At 46.1% G+C, this 17292-nt stretch overlaps 1 protein-coding gene across 1 annotated transcript in view; it reads right to left on the bottom strand.

The window, feature by feature from the left end:
- Positions 1 to 17292, bottom strand: part of Nompb (intraflagellar transport protein 88-like protein nompB) — a 60058-nt gene that overhangs the window by 40332 nt on the left and 2434 nt on the right. Inside the window, exons 3-5 of the mRNA XM_077683145.1 lie at positions 11562 to 11606; positions 5223 to 5337; positions 1918 to 1996 (exon numbers count right to left, since the gene is read on the bottom strand). Of these exons, the coding sequence (XP_077539271.1) occupies positions 1918 to 1996; positions 5223 to 5337; positions 11562 to 11606 (239 nt within the window). The remainder of the gene's footprint in view (positions 1 to 1917; positions 1997 to 5222; positions 5338 to 11561; positions 11607 to 17292) is intronic.

Below are 17292 nucleotides of genomic sequence, written 5' to 3' on the forward strand. Positions count from 1 at the left end.
CTTTATACGACCTAGGCCACATCTTCTGGAAAACTGTGCTGGGCTGCAGTTATTTTCCTGTCTTTGATAATTGTCTCGGAGCTTGAATTTCGGTTGTTCGAGTGTTACAGCGAACAAATGGGCGGACCCCTTTTGCCCGCAAATCACAAAGTGGTAGCACTGTTGATTGGCAGAAAAAAGTACAGTACAACGTAGCAGACAAATCACGTGACTTCATGAGACATTCTTGAAACGCACAGCTCGAGGTTGTAATACCGGATGAATGCCAACCGAAATACTTATTTCGATCAGGAAAGCCATAATTTACAATGCAGTGGTACATCGCAACATCTTACTTTTCCTAATAAACGCAGCAATTTTTAACCCACATGGCCCCTTCGGGTACGCCTGAAGGGACACTAAAAAAAACGAGCAGGCCTTTATTGGTAGATTAGAGTGCCATGAGCACAAATATACCACACGCAGCAGCACCAAATTATTATTAACTCAAAAATGACAACAGCATAAACACCAGTATTGCATCCCCCTACACTTTCCCACATTACACTTTGTGACGTCACAGACTGCAGATGGTGAAACGCGATTGCTGAAGATTGTCCGTACACTTTTGTTAAACACGGAGAAAGGAGGGATATGCAACTAAATGAAAATAATTGTATGTAGGAGCTAATTTTACTGAGTAGCTGACTTTAAGGCACAAATCTGAGCTAGAAAATATAAAATAGCAAGTGGAAGGATTTGTTTTAGTTTTAATTTCTTTGGAATGTTTTACCTTGCAGTACAAGCACAGTCCAAAAGGGCGTGCGGGTAAACGCAGGAGCCTACCATTCTTGCTTACCACTATAGCGCATAAATATTATACAACAGCCAACAGCAAAAATCAGAGGTTATCATAAGTACAATTCGCTACGCTGCCAGGATGCAGCACCGATTAACTTCATTGACGGTCTATTGCGCGTGTTTTTCCTACACTTTTTTGCCATGCAGCAGTACGTCACAGCAAATTTCCGCTATGTGGTAGCCTAGAGGGGCGGGGCTGGATGGCCAATTTTGCCTGGACGTCAGCAAGATGTCAGCAAAAATACCCTTTCCGATCGGCTTTTAATTTGTGCGACTAATGTGAAAGCCAGTGAGAACAGACTTTTAGGAAGACGGCGGCGGTCGAGTAAACTTGGGCCGCCGGCCTGTTCTGGGCGCTTTGTGACGTGCTCCTTAATTATACTGTCATGAAAAAATGGGACGGAAACGGGAGAAAATGCCAGGTTTCATTAATTATTTCACAGAAAACAAGGTGTCGTTGGCCATTGAATAAAAGGTCAGATCCACAAAACGTGCGAACTATCGGTCAAAAAAATGTAGGACCTTTTGCCACCGAGTGTTTCGAAAGTGCTTGCAATTTCTTGAGGCAGCACGCACTGATAGCATGGGCGTTGCCTGTGTGGCCGGCAAAGCGAAGGCAAAGACGAAAGGTAAAGTTCAACCTTTTTACATGACGCGAACCAGCATGTTTATGAGACGACATGAGTTAATGTGATGCTAGGCTCAAATAAAGAAGTCACACAGGTTGGGGGGTGTACAGAGCATGACCAGACATATGCAGGCGCCCACCTAGGGATGACTTTCCCTTGTCTTTCAAAAGCAACTGTGAAGTAAAGCATTGTGAAAGGGGCAGCAGCATCTGTTCGCACTGGTGTCGCACAAGTCAGGGTAGTAAGACAATTGGTAGTAGCAACCCTTGGCGAACACGGATAATGCCAGGTGGCCGCACGCATTAATACCTCGGTTTTGAGGCAGTGTTGGAGCAACGGAATCAGTGGGGAACGGGCACGTGACGTTTATGGCGGGAAACAGCCACGGGTGTTTAACGTGAGGCTGAGAGAAAACAGCACCACTCCTTGCTTGAATTGCCTCACCTACCTGGCACTCTCCTTAGAGCTGAATGACGGCGTCGACACCTTCGTTTGGGCCAGGGGATCGAAGACATTTCCCACGGGCCCTGCAGGAGGGTAAATGGCAGGATGAGCTATTTGAACCGCCAAGACATCAGGGCAGTGGTTTTTGCACACTATCGGAAACCAACCGAGTGCGCAGCTACTGACTGTAATGCGCTATCTTTTGAATTCCTCCCGTCAACCTTTGTCATACTAACATCGCTGTGTCAGTGAACTACCACGATGCAAGCATGGCGTAAAACATACTGTTCTGGCATTACCACATCAGCACAACACAAACAGGTCATTTTTGGAGCCGCAATTTCCGCATTGAATGAGCACGTCCTGCGGTCCGTGCATTACCAATGTCCAACTGAACCGGTTTCCTCACCATGTACATTTGCGGCCTGCAGTATACCCATCACAGCGTTTCCTATTTTATGGGCGAACCCCCTTAGGGGCTCGGGCTTTCGGCGTCTCATGTCGTCATCGTAACCGTCGTCTCATGTAGTCATGGCACAAAAACACCGGGACAATCGTTTGCGCCTCGCGCTAAGACGCAACGCGTACTAAATAAGCACCGGGACACTCGTTTGCGCCTCACCCTGGAACGCTTTGTGCTTCAAATACCCGAGACTTTCATAGCAAAGCTCTTTACCTCTACCCCCCTACGGTTTCATCTCCGTGTGCAAAAACGCCAAGGCACGAAGAATGCACTTATACACTGCATGCTTCGCCCCTCCCCGGGTTTCACGTTAGTGGAGATGGCCCAGGATTTTTTTTTCTTTTCATCCAGGGTATGCGCAGGTTTTAATCAAGAAAGTAGGAGAACTTGTTTCAGAAGAACATTAAGGTTTTTTTTCGCCCTGCAGCTCATGTTTAAAAATTGAGATATCAAATGGGCATCAATATATGCAGCTGGTTCGCTAACTCCTGACTCTGGATACTGGTCGTCATAACACGCCACCTCAGAAAACCTAAGCGAAAAAACCTTCTTTAACTGAAAAAACATTGAAGACGACCCCCCCCCCCCCCCCTCAGGTTTTACAATAACTTTACGCGACAGCTGCTGAAGTATGCCTACATGATTGTAATGACTCTCCGAGGAAAATACATTGCACGGGACGTCTTGCACAGCTGTATTACCTCGGGTTGTATTACCTCGTATTACCTCGGGTTGACGGTCTGTACTTCCCCGGTGAGAACTAAGATGACAAATATAAAATAAGATAAAAGCCTGCTCCCCACAAGCATTTACTGACTGCAGGAAATCAACAGTAGGATTGGCAGGGCCTTGTACTAGCCTTTGGCGGTGCATGCTAGGCCTGGGGTAACAATGGCATGTGCGTATGCGCACACATGATTAGGTATGTGTGTGTGTGCACGTGCATGTATGTGTGACTTTTTGTCTATGCTCGTTGGCTTGTTACCCTCCGCGGTGGCTCAGTGGCCAAGGCGTTGTGCTGCCAAGCCAAATGACACTGCGGGTTCGATCTAGACCGCGGCGGCCGCATTTCTGGAGGAGGCAAAAAGTAAAAACGCCCGTCTGTTCAAGATTTCAGCGGACTTTACAGATCCCTGGATCGTCAAAGTTAATCCGGAGCCTCCCCCCCTCCCACCACCGCGCGCCTCCTAGCCCATGTGTAGCTGTGGTGCGCTAAATCACATAATCAATAATTCGTTGGATTGCTCCAGTGTTAAGCTCTTTCCCGCACATGCCCGTATCACGTATGAGCAAAATGTTCAAATAGGAGTGATGCCTATAATCAGGCCAGCACTTTTTTAAAAGCTTTTTTTAGTTAGAGGAAGGGATCCACCAAGGAAGCACGAAAAAGTATAAGTATGTAATAATCATGTGTACAAAACAAATATGTTGACGGTTGGAGCATCCAATTCCAATGATGTAAAAAAACGAAATTACTCCATGGCTGATAATGAACTCAGCAACGCTATGTGCACGGTCCTTTTTTTGAGATGCAGGCGTGCCGCATCGCAGCCGGTAAAGTGACCCCTTGTGCCATATCCGGCCTTCAAAGCTTCACTGGGTTAAAGCATGAAAATACAAATGCCTGTACAAAGTAAGGAAAACCAGCTTGTGCTTTACGCACGTTCCCAAACCAGGTGTGCAAGGCGCAGATGGGGCGTACTGCGTTCTGGTCGGCGCTACACACGTCCACCAAAATTCTGTCTTTGCCTGTCCTCATGCATGTGTTCTTGTCTGCACAATATGATTCACTACAATCCAATACTGATGAAGCATTGAGGGAACACGGAGTAGCGTTATAGAAGGCATATACAGAGCTCCTGAAAGACGTATACAGTGAACGTACAGGCATGATTAATGCTTCTTGCGATGAGGTGATAGTTCTCTCTTACAAAGAGCCTCAGGCAAGGAGGTACAATATCACAAAAATTATTTACAGCGTGTACAGGAGGGTGTTCAGGAAGCTTTCCGAAAGAAGGCAGGGATGCCAGTAAAGAAGAATAGTTGATCTTTGTGAATGATATCGTCTTGTTCATTGGTTCGGGGGAAGACCTGTAAAGGATGCCTCAGGAACTACAGTCAGGAAGCCTTGTTGTAGGAATAAATATAAATACCAGTAAGATGTAATGTTAACTAGGCACACAATAAGCCTCCCTTTCAGCTAAGGCGATGAAATCTACATAGACGAAACTGCCTTGTATAAGTCGGGACTTCCAACCAACATCACGGGAGGAAACTCAGGCGTAGAATTACAACGGGCTGGAGTGCATTCAGCCGGCTTTCTGAAGCTATGATCAGTAAAAAAGTACACAGTGTATGCATACTCACTGTGATGACTTATCGCGCATGAGAATGGGGACTTACTACGAACCCCGATAGGAAACGCAGGTTGCCCTGACGCAGCATAGAAAAAAGAATGCTAAAAGTGTCTGGGAGCGTCTGGGAGCCGACTCAGGTCAAATTAAAAGCAAGATGCAGGGTTAGGCTTCACATTTATTGCGGGGAATTGACAACCAGTCGCCCACAAGGTTAAGATAATCGCTGCCCAGAGACAGGACTAGAAAAAGGCTAAGACAGAATGATTTACGAGAATTCGGTGGCAAAGAATGAATATGGGCAGCACAGCTAGGATATGATCCCGGAAGTCAATGAGAGAAGCATTTATCCTGCCGGAGCACAAAAGTGCTGATGATGATGATGATAATAATAATGATTTTCGATTTCTTTTTTTTCACTTCTCCAACATATATTGTCTGGGAGAAACAGCATGCATACGAATGAAGTGGTGATGGCGTGTAAACACTCACCCTGGACAGCCGCTGAAGAGTAGCCAGCGCCACGTACAGCAGTCATCGGCCGCGAGGCAAAGCTGGCAGACGTGTTGAGGCGGGACGGCGGAACTACTGACGTCTGGCCACGGAACTACATTTGCAATGGGGAGAAAAAGAAATGCGTGTGAAAAGAAGGAGGAGTCAGTCAAAGACAGAGAGAAAAATTGTAATCTGTAAAGGGAACTAGCATCTCACATAAAAGAGGACGTGCTCGCAAACAAAGTTCTATTTGATATGCAATAGCATAGATACAGCCTACGGAGAATAACCCATAAAATTTTATGGCCAGACACCAGAGACAAGGACGCAGTGTGTACATTGTATAAACATGCTAGTATGCCTCCCTGGTCCCTGTGTCACCTATAGCTCTTACCATGACATGTTCGTTGAGCTCTGCATCCCAAATTCCGCCGTTTTCGCGCACGACACGCTGAGACCTTTGTAGCGTGCCCAAGCTGGTATTCATTTATGCTTCCACTGCAACATTTGTACAGGTGCGAACAAACACTGGCAACACTCGATTTGTGCTACTAAAAGTATCCTCCTATTTCTATGGAGGCCACGAGCTCCTTGGTGTATGTAACAGATCGGTCACCGCTCAGTGCACTAGTACCTTGTATAAATGTACAGCAGGAGCTTGTATGATACAAACAATCAGTGTTCTTTTTAAGAGAACGATGGCTAAAAGTAAAAGCTTTGTCCCATGCAACCTGACTCAAAGTTTGCGCACAAAATCCAAACTGCCCCTACCGTGTCAGAACCCCGCAATCGCATAGACGTCTACTTCATAGCAAGGGACCCAGGTTTCATTATGACTACGGGAAGCACTTTTTTTCTTGTGGCGCTTGATGTGCCTTCGCTTATCGTCATCATTGTTTTGTGAAACCCGTTGTGTAAAGTTGGCTTTCCTGCAGTGTGTTATGTAGCGACAGTGAAAGCCATCAACGTTGTATAGAAAGCTTCGGTTTAAAAATATCCTGACAGCTGAAACCTGTCCCGTAGACAGTGTCCCGGAGTGCTGACCTTCTAGAAAAATGTTTTCTAACATGCATTCCGCTATTAAAGCGAAGCTGTCTATGACTAGGATCCAGGAGATTGCGTCTGGCGACAGACTGAGCCTAGACCAACCATTTTCAGAGCACGGAAAAAACCGTTAAAATTAATAAAATGTCATATTTCATTATGACAGATCATATTGCACCTGCAGAGATGTCTTCCCAGCAACGCATTTGCGTTTAGAGATGAAGCCGACTTTAAGTGTTTAGGTGTCAGCTGGGACTCTGTAAGTTGACTTTTTAAATGCGGAGCATTTCTTAGGCTCGCCTTGTCCTGCGTCGTTGATGGCGGCGCCGTCCACACGCTCACTGCGCATGCGCAACTCTCCTCCTTACACCCACAGCTCCGCGGTACTACACTATAAAAAAAAAGAAATAGTTACCGGCGCCCGGTTTCGATCCCACGACTCTCTGGCCGCAACGGGAGGTACGCGGTGCTCTTCCCACTACGCTACAAATCCAACTACGTCAAGAAGCTACTGATACAACGAAGGCACGCGAAGCTGAACGTCAACGGAAACGACGAACTGAAAACTTTAGAGGGGGATGCTGAATTTCCCGTGGGAAAGCTGTGGCGGGAAGCGCCACGCGCCTTGCAGCTCAAACAGCCCCGTCCGCAGCGCCTCTGATGCTGATTGTGGCAGGATGCCAGTAGGGATTGGCCAACCAAAGAATCCATCACGAGGTTCGCGTTCAACCACCATCGTCATCTTCACGTAGGGGAACCGCCGAAGAAGAAGAAGAACGAGAAGACAAATTCCAAAAGATTTACAACCTAATTCGTATCTTGTTCTGGCTCCTCACCTGAGCCCTCCAAACGCATCCATTTCTGATTTTTATTTTTATTTTTTTCTCCTCCTCTCCCTCCTTCTTCTTCCTCTTCTTATTTTTCTTTATTTAATTATTTATTTACTTATTTCCTTTTTTTTCTCAATATTACCCAAATTCCAAACTCAATTCCTCCAACACAAGAAAAAGAAAAGCTTCCAAATTTTTATAATTTTCTTTGAATCATTCTAATTTTCTAATTTTCTTTGAATCACATTCGAATTAACCACTGATGTTTGGCCGATCCCCTGATTGGGTATGCGCCAATATACAAAGGAACAACAACAACAACAACAACAAAGCTGCGAAGAGGAGGGCGTGTACATTGCTCTCAGCCGGTGCACCAATGTCAACAACCTTTACCTCACCAAAGCTGACGGAGACTACCGATTCTACCACAGAGACGACAACATCGACAAGAACATGATGGACGAGTTTCGGCGCTCGAGAACCACCGCCTACTCACCGTAACACAACAGCACTTGCGTGCCTTTGCCACCGGTGTGGACCCGGACGCGGAATTCCCTCTGGCGCTAGTAAAAACCAGATCACTCAACATAACGGCAACACAATGGAACCACACGGAACCGCCACGATACTTCGCATCCTCATCAGGGTTCCCCACGGGAAGATGGTGTAATTTTTTTTTACCTTGTGAGTTGCACAGTGAAGCATGACCATCTACGGAGGGAGTGTGATTACAGCCCTGGTTTACACTGCTCCCCATAGCCGCCGCAGTCGTGTAAACTCGCCATGCTCAATATTGCGCAATGTCGCGCGCTCTTCTGTGCGGCGAACAAGAGATGCCATTGTCTCTATCCACAAATCGTGTTTGTCCTTTGTTTCTGACGTGAAGATCGCCCCGCTGTCCTTACCAATCAAGACAGCGATTCCTCAGTCATAGCCTCCTCTATAAAGTTATAGAGGAGGCTATGCCTCAGTATATAGCTAAACCCCAACATAGCCCATCCAACCAGAGCGCCAGCTTTGGTGGACCTCTTTCTTCACAGGCTGGAAGGGCTGATTTTTAGGGGCGAAGCACCTTATGATTTCGCTTTGTCCGGGGCTTGGCGTCTGTGTACACGCTGTTGCGCATGCGCGATGAGCATTGGATTGGATTGGATTGATATTGATTGGATTTGGATTGAATTGGATCGGATTGAAATGGATTGGATAAGATTAGATTAGATTGAATTGTGTCAGATTGGATTGCAATGCAATTGTATATACTGTACGCACGCGTTGTCACTCATTTACATGCGCGAGTGGGCAATGCCACGGGTAATTTACGGTAAGAACGATCCTCACTGCTTCGCCCACTCGTCATGATTCACTTCGTGGAGATGCGTGGATTTTTTTAAATGCATTACTCATGAACCATTGCTTGGTTTTTTGAACTAGCTGATAGCCTTTATAGTGCCGACCTCAACAATGTAATGGTGTCTGCAAGTGATTTATTTTTACAGTGGCGTAGCCAGAACGATTTTTCGGGGGTGCGTTATATGCCTCCGAAAATAAGAGCATTCTGGAATGAGAAAATTCCACCCACTTTCTTGTTATATAAAATTAAAGATGTCGCCCGGACACGCCTAGCTGTCCGATCTCTCGTAAAAACACCCCGACATCCCTCTCACGTGCGCTTGAGTGTCTCTCTCAAGGTACCTGGGCGTGTTCCCACCTACAAATTCTTCTGCATGTATGTGTATAAATATTTATCTGATCGTCAGTCCTCTGACAAAACAAACTACTAATTAACGTGTTCACATAGATAAATAAATTAGTTTCACAGGCGTAAGATCGCCTGAAATAAGAACCCCACTTGAATTAAGCGCCATCCAGCATGGGCTACCTAAACGCTGCATCAGCTGTTGCATGACGAAACAGTGACGTTTTATTATTATCTTAATTTAGGTTCAATTTGGGCTTGATGAAAAGAAATTGCACCTCGCAGACCCAGAGTGGGGTTAGGAAAAAGAGGGCCACACTTTTGTTTTGTTGCAGCGCCTCTGTGATGGAGGAGAGATTCAAGGAAGGATCAGAAGCCTATTCCTCCTCCCCCCCCACCTACGCTTGCTCTTGCGAGCTCTCCGTGCAAAACTCTTGTCAGCCTGCGGGACGTCTGTGTGGCTCCTGTCCTGTCTCTTCATGCAATCGTGCACCTTATCACCTTTACCTTCCCAAAATGAATCCTGGATGTTTGTAACCTAAGATGAGCTGGCCTGGCAGAGTATGGGCATCTCTGCCAGGCCAGCTCAACAATAAAGCAAACATGTATTTTGTCTGCATGGCCCCTTTAAGGCCAACTGCACTCAAATTTTCGACAATTTAAAAATAATGTCACCTAATAGTACACATAAAAAGAGTGCGTAATGTAAAATACTACGTTTCAAACATGAACGCGCGCGACGCAAACGGCTCACGACATTGGCGTTTTGAGAACCGAAACTGAATAGAAAAGGCGGCCATTACCGGCGGCCGGACGTGACGTACATGATGGAATGGAAGCGGCCGTGCTAGAACCGGGGGCCCGCTCAGGGCCGCCTTCAAATGCGCGTGGTAGGGTCGCGTTTCGCACTGTTATTTCCACAGAAGAACTCCCACTAGCGTTTGCCCAGGATAATGGAATTAGGCGCAATTCCGACATCGCGTTGCTATCAATCGAAATGATGTAGACCATACAACAGTTATTTTTCCGTCAGAATAACTGCCGTTGCAGCAATCCTTGGCATTTTGAGTAAAAAAGTGGGCCCTGATTTACAAAGCTAGTTGCTCGTACGATATAGAAAAGCGGCTTTGGTTAGCCGGCGCCTCGGCTGTCACATCGCTCTCTTTGAAGGGAATAAACCACACGCGGGAGGAGATCAATCACTATTTTTACTATACAGTACGTCGAAACAGCGTCGTGAATATCGGCCCAGCATTTTCCCCCTCTCTGCACATAGAAAATCAAATTATAAAAGGGGTCTAAAACTATAAGCCAGCTTCTCCAGCTAAATGATGCACTAAAACACGAAAACAGTTACCTAAAAAATCAAGTTTATTGTTTATGAGAGGAGCAGTTTTGTTAGTTTTCGCACTTCGCGAAAACGAGGGCCGATATTTGTGCGGATGTATTTGTTACCACGAGCTGATTTTGGATCACTTAGCGAGTGAGGCAAAAGTCGCACAAATGTTTATACCCGCATGTGCAACAACTCTATAGTTCATCTCACAAGCTAGCTGCAGCACTATGGAGGCTACATGGTTGTCCCCCTCAGGGCGCCTAACTCACCGCGAAGGAAGCGACAAAAGGCGCCGGGGCCATGCGGTGCCACTTGCCGAGAGGGGAGAAGGGAGTGTCCTTTCAGGACCCCTTCACGGCGGATTAGGCGCCCTCAGTGGGCGCACTATTGATAACAATGTAGCCTCCACAGTGCTGCAGCTAGCTTGTGAGATGTAGTGTGAGATACTTGTGAGATACTGCGCCCGGCGGAGCGCCGTGCAAGTCGCCGGGGAAGCGCAGGCTCCACGGGATATGTACGCCAACCTCCATCACAGGCCGCTCGGAACTTATTTCGGCGACTCTCCGCCAGGTGCAAATGTGGTCCGCACGGAGCTACTTTGAACGACGGTACCTGGTGTGCTGTGTGCCTACGAACCTTAGGATTGCGCCAAGGTTATTTTAAGAGCTTAGTCTGCTTATTAGGATCTCATTTGGACAAAGAAAAATTTGAGTGTTCAGTTGGCCTTTAAGAATAACTTGGCGCTATGCACATTTTTCGTCAATTGAAACGCAATGTTGCGCCAATAACTGAGCTTTGGCAGTGTAACAGCTACTGCAGTGAACGATTAACAGAAGAATGGTAAGATTATGCGAAGACAACCTGGTTGTGTAAATATTACGGTCCAAGTATGTTCTGCTAATTCGCACGCAATTTCATGCAACAAAATCAAACTGAAAGGTGGGATACCCCTGCTGTTATCCTCTTGTCCAATTTAGTGGTGTTTGGTGTCACAACAAATAGGCCGTTATTCAACAAATTGCAAGCCTGTTTTCGCCTGTACAAACTGCGCGCGAAGATAAGAAAAATCAAATTTAATCCCTAAATTGTCAGCATCAACGTTTTGAAGACCGAGATAGCAATACCCAGCCAGACTGTAAACCAGGGCGACATCGCTGCAGTCGTACATCACTACTGGAGATATACTGAAATAAAGGATTAAATGTACTGATCTGCCTGATGCAACCACAAATGAAAGTTCGGCGTAGTAACCTCAGCATCTCTTTATCCATTTTATATTAAAATACGAGTGTACTATGTCATGTGCTAAGACACCTGCGACGAGCAAGTTTTTACCCTTTTTAGGCGAAAGTTGCCATCCCACGGGGATTGCTATCACTGTAGCAATTCTTTTAACAGCGACTGTTCATGCAGGCAGGATGTGTACTCACGCCAGTGCTGGTGCTCGGCATGCCGGCATGGAAACCAGAGCTTGTCTGAAACGAAAACAAAACAGACGAAAGCTAAGCACATGGTATTCTTTACCAGCCTCACTAAGATGCAGAACCCGGGAGATTTTGCGCCCGACTTCCCTTCGTGCGGAACTTTTTTCTTCAGTGGTTGTATGCAACAGTGAGAATGGGGCTTGTTACGACCCTTTTCTTCTTTCAATTTTGCAGTAACTTGTGTTCGTTCTTTTTCATTTGTTGCTTAAAATATGTTTGGCAAATAACCTACACGCCATCACGCATGGCAAAATTCGTGCTAAATAAATTATTATTGTTCCCCATGTCCGTGTACTATCCAAGCAGGTTAATTAAGCTTTACAACGGCAGCAGCGAATGCCAAATGTCCCAAGTGTTTGTGCCGAAGGATGGGCCGATTCCGAGAATATCGAAGGCGAGGATATCGATAAGACCTTGCTGGCCTCATCCATCAGCCATCAAGTAAACATAAAACAAACATTCGTAGAGAAACCCATTTTTGTGTAGAAACCAGTGTGTCGAACGGAAAAAAATACCGGTTCGGTTACGGTTCGGGTTCTGGTGAATTGATTTCGTTCCGGTTTAGTTCCGGTTCGACTAAATCACGTACCAAACCAGTTCGCCCACTGGTTTGGGAGCTTGAACCGGTTTACGAACCGGTTCGATGAGTTGAATTAAAAGCGAAGTTACAAAAAAAAATCTTCAGTAGTTTAAAGGGACCATAAAACCAAAATGCCAACATAAATTCAAAATACGGATTTTTCCCAATAACAGCGGTGTAATTTCAAATAAACTTTAAACTGGGAGATATATTACGGAAAACAGATGATGTTGTGACGATTCACCAGGCAATTTGTCGCCAAGCCCTTACGTCCTCCGAGGGGCTAGTTAGAGATGTTTTCACGAGAGATTGGACAGGCCGCAGGCGTGGCCGGTCGAGATTTTTAATTTGCGCGACAAATTTATACATTGCGTCTTGTGCACGGGGAAATAGATACCTTCTAGTTTTTTTACAGAAAGAAAACTTTTCCTTTTCAAAAGAAAAAAAAACCAAGCCCGTTCGGGTCACAAGCGCGTTGGACGAATCACGCGAAATTCGAAACTTTCACCTAAGACAAACTATACCGCAGGTATCGCCGCAGATTTTTTTTTATATACAGACTTTACATTTCAAATGAGTTACCAGGTTTATTTTTGGTTTGCAGAAGATGATAGGTTTGGTTATGAGATTGGTCGGACAAACTCCTAGAGAAAAATCAACCCTGGGTTTTGCGCTTATTTGGTGGCTGTGGTACCAAAAACGAACAGGAATTAATCGTGCATAGACTGTGGCCGAAATACGTTAGCACTATTAGTGATGCCCTTCTCTTTTTGTTTTCCTGTGGAAATCTCTTTTACTAAGATATATCTCTAGACCGCATCAGTGATGCGGGAACTACATCCCCGATGTAGTGTATGTCTTTTACTAGACCTTTGTTTCAATCGTCGTGGTCGCACGCCGTAGCTTTTTTAACGGAGCATCATTTGTTCTAAGAAGCTAAAAATTCCATCGTTTCAAATTTTTTTAGCAAAATTTTTGTCTGTTAGAAAGAAAGTAAGTTTACTGACCCTTGCAAAAGAGGAACGTTACCAGAGTAGGTATATCCAGATCCTAAAATCACTCTAAAATTGCTCAAATTCACCGCATAATTTTTAATTACTTGCCGCCATAAGCTTCCCCTACCTGTCATGTAATACATTTCATAAAATAGCTTCGACAGCGTTTCATTTACTTCCGGTAACGAGGGTCCGTACCAGCTGATATCCTTAGCGGATGAGGCCTGCAGGAGTCCTGCAGGCCTCATTGGTCCTGCAGCAGGACCAATAGGATCCCGGACGTAGGGACCAGCCCAGGTTGATCCCCCGAAGTCCTTTATGGCTTCAAGAAAGTCTATTCCTCCTCCTCCTTATTCATGTTCCCTGAGAGACAGAACGAGAAGGCTAATGCTCTCACATTTGCTGTAGTACATTGGTAAAGAAGCGCTGCCACACGCACATCTTTGGTCTATATGCATGGCTTGATTGATTGATTGATTGATTGATTGATTGATTGATTGATTGATTGATTGATTGATTGATTGATAACGGTATCCGCTTTGTAACTGGGTGATGACGTGTCATCTCCCGGTAACACGAGTAGTAGTGCCGGTTATTGCACAACTCTTGAAAATGTGACAAATGCTGATGGGCCAACTGTTACAAGATTTCTTTAACGTGTGTTTCACTACACTTATAAAGACTTGCAAAATTTCAAAAACTTTGAAAGTCAGTGTTTTCATTGCGAACAGTTTATTTGCTTTTTACTCTTACTTGAGCTTTACATAAACAATAGTAAAAGCAACTGCTTTCTGTCTCCATCTAAGCTTTAACAAACCCAGACAACCACGCAGCATAACCAGAGTCCCGTGTTCTATCCACGAACCCACAACGAAACAGTACTCACTAGCTAGGCCACTCAATGCATGTTTTTGATTGCATTAAAACTTTACACCTAGCGCTTAGTTTACATTTTTCACAAGAAGAAAACTTGATTTGTTACAGGAAAAAAAATATAATCCTTGCTTGGTTATACTTCATACCTATGACATTTGCGATAAGAATTCGACCTAAAGTAAAAGCCCAAAATAGACCCTATGCAAAATGCGCCCCGCCATCTCACGTCGACTCCGGTAACTAGGTCCGCCATTTTGGTACGGTCGTTTGAAACCGAAACCAAGTAGCAAAACATAGAAGGCGGGCATTGACCGCTCTTGGTGATGGACTACAATGCCGGAGCATTGCTGCATGCTGCAGTGCACGCAACGAGGAAATGCCGGTCCAGATGGAGAAAAGGCACGTGAAGTTCCACGCTCTTGAACGAACTTTCTGACGCGAACTATGCCGGCGCGAGCAACCTTTGTGACACGCTGAGCGCGGTGCGCTGGGAGCGAATATTTGTCATTGGTTCGCTAAGCTCGGGATTTCGTAGTCGCTGTCCGGATGAAAAATACAGCTGCGTTGAAATTCCGTGGTTCAGCCTTTGTATTATAAATGAAGCCTGAGCGTGCGTCACCTATTTATGACTGACAGCGGCGCTCGAGCGGGGAAACAGTACCACACGTTGTCAAAATTAGGCTTTATTTCTTCACTTGTCCCTGTGGCTCTACGCCCGCTTCATTTCATTGTTAAATGGTACCGCTTAGCCCCTACACGAGCCTTTATCTTACCTAGGGCTGTAAACTTTTCTTGCCGCACTACGCCATCACGGCGCGGTTGAAAATTTCCTCTGTGGCGGGCGCGCACGGTATCGGAGTATGTTGTTAGTTTCTTTTCGGTGCATTTAGCCGCGTGTAGTTGCGGAAGTGGCGTACACTGTTTTATGATGATCTGACGTTGGAAAATTCGAGTTTCTGCACTTGGTTCCCGATTTGCCGGGCTGACAGTTTTGTTTACATCAAGTTAACTTGTTGCCCATTGTAATTTCAGCCGCGGTGTATTTACTGTCGAATATTTTGCGACTAAAATACACACTCACTCCTCTAGTTTGTCACATGCTGCATGCATGCCTCCGACGTAATGATAGTAGCCATTGATGTAGGTAGCTGAGGCAATTTTCAAGTTTTCATAAAAAAAACAAAAAAAACACGGCCAGAGTTGCATCAGTCCGCCGCGCATCAGCTTGAGTGCTTTGCTTTTTTTGTATCCACAGTGAAAATCCAAGTAAATTAAAATACTTCGCTGATTTATAGCGCGTGCAGTATAGCAAACTGTGGATATAAATGGAACAAAGGGAAGCATTCGCGCACCCCGGCATGCAGCGGTCTAGTAAACACGACGTTGCCCAGCCTCTGCGTGCTCGCGGGATGACCACGGCGTGATGTGGCTTGAATGCTTGCTGGTAGCTCATAGGTGACCCTCCAGGTGCCATGCCAGTCCTTGTTTCTGTTACTGTGTGTGTGTGGGGGGGGTGAGGCCAGCAAAACTGAGGCAAAAAACCCATTCCAAAGGCTACCAAGTTTTCTCCCAAGCGCTTGCACGGCACTTTATTGCTGCTCGCATTGCTTCTGCACTCGACGTGCGCCGAACAGACGCATTGGCAAGGGAAGGGAGGGGCCATTTTCTTGCGGGCTTCTCCAGTCAATGTCTTGGACACTCGCTGGCTTGATGCCCTGCTGCCTCGGACGTCCCCACTGTTGTGGCAGTTGTGCACGCAAGCTCCGGTGGCGCCTCTTTAAAACCTTGGGCTTGCAAGAGGACGAGTAGGTGCACAGCTGCCAGGATGTGACTGCATGCTCCACTGCAACCCGCCGGGTACTCGCACGCTGCCTCCACAATCTCCCCATGTCCGTCTCAGAGGTGAGGCACACAACATAGGGCCGGCCAATTTTTCTCTGGGAGCGGAAGCAGCTGCTGACCACATGGATGAGGCCCAACCTGCAAGAACAGAGAGAGTAACAGTAAATAGCACTCAGGGAAGAACAGGACTAGTCCGCTACAGTTTATGCTAAAGGGACAGAGCAGCAAGCAGTGGCCGCAATGAACAGACTCAAAATGACCAGATTTTGTGTCTTGCTTAACACTGTTGCAAGGGCAATAATCTACACCTCAAACAGCAATGATGTCAAAATTGTTTTTCAAGTTCGAGCGTGCAAGTATCGCTGCATGCTTTGTTAATGTACTTTCAAGAGAACCTCACCGTGGGTAATGATACCAGTACCCGCATATTCGTGTTCGTCATAACTTAAACAAGCAATATTATGATTATCTGGAACTCACTTCCAAAACCTTTCGAGATAAACAGGTAAACATTCTGGCTATACCGATGACCCATCGAATTTAAAAAAAAATTAGTTCAGTGAGTTCGAGCTAACGAGGTTTTACGGTATTATCTGTTCGGGCACTCAAAACATGCGCTTTAGAAGCTACCACAACCACCCCACTGCCGAAAAAGAACAAGCCAGACGCACAAACAGATTTTCGCGGCAGGACATGCGCAATAAATAATGAAAACACACACAAAAAAGAAAATTCAAGGCGCATGTGCACTTTTGTAGTTGACTTCGCCGCAAAGCACAAATGCTTTGCGGCAAACGCGCGGGCGGACGACCGTCCCGGAAAACGGCCGCAACCTTTCCGTAAACATCTTCGCCAAAAATCGTCCCGTAAATTCGATGTACAGCATTTGAAAATACCTAATCCACCCACTAGCGGTACGGTCTGGCGATTGTCACTTTCCTCTTTCAGGGTTACTGCAACAGGGTCCCCGCTACGCATTTACATGGTAAACAACGGTGAACAAAGGGCTATACAAATGCTCATACCGGTTAACTCGCGTCAAGGAAAAAACAAACATTTACTTACTGCGAGTCGCACGTGTTGGTCCGCACCGATGAAGGCGAGCAATGCGGCTCGGTGGCTAGGCGGCATGCTCTGCTCCGCTGTCGCTCGGATGGGTCTTTGGCGCGGCACCACGAGTGGTATATGAGCCCTCTGACACAGTCGGCAGCGCAGACGAGTTCTTCGTCCACAATCCGTGGTCGGGACCCGGAAAACGCAGTCCAGTTTGAGCCATACCGCGTTACCGTCACCTACTCTTCCACAGTAAACAATACGAGACTTCGCGATCGTCGCCCGTACCAATATGGCGGACGGTCTTGTTTACATCAGTGTTGCTAGATCA

The sequence above is a fragment of the Haemaphysalis longicornis genome, unplaced genomic scaffold, assembly GCF_048455015.1.
Source record: "Haemaphysalis longicornis isolate Haplotype H1 unplaced genomic scaffold, Haemaphysalis longicornis Haplotype H1 scaffold_9, whole genome shotgun sequence".
Classification (NCBI taxonomy): Eukaryota; Metazoa; Arthropoda; class Arachnida; order Ixodida; family Ixodidae; genus Haemaphysalis; species Haemaphysalis longicornis.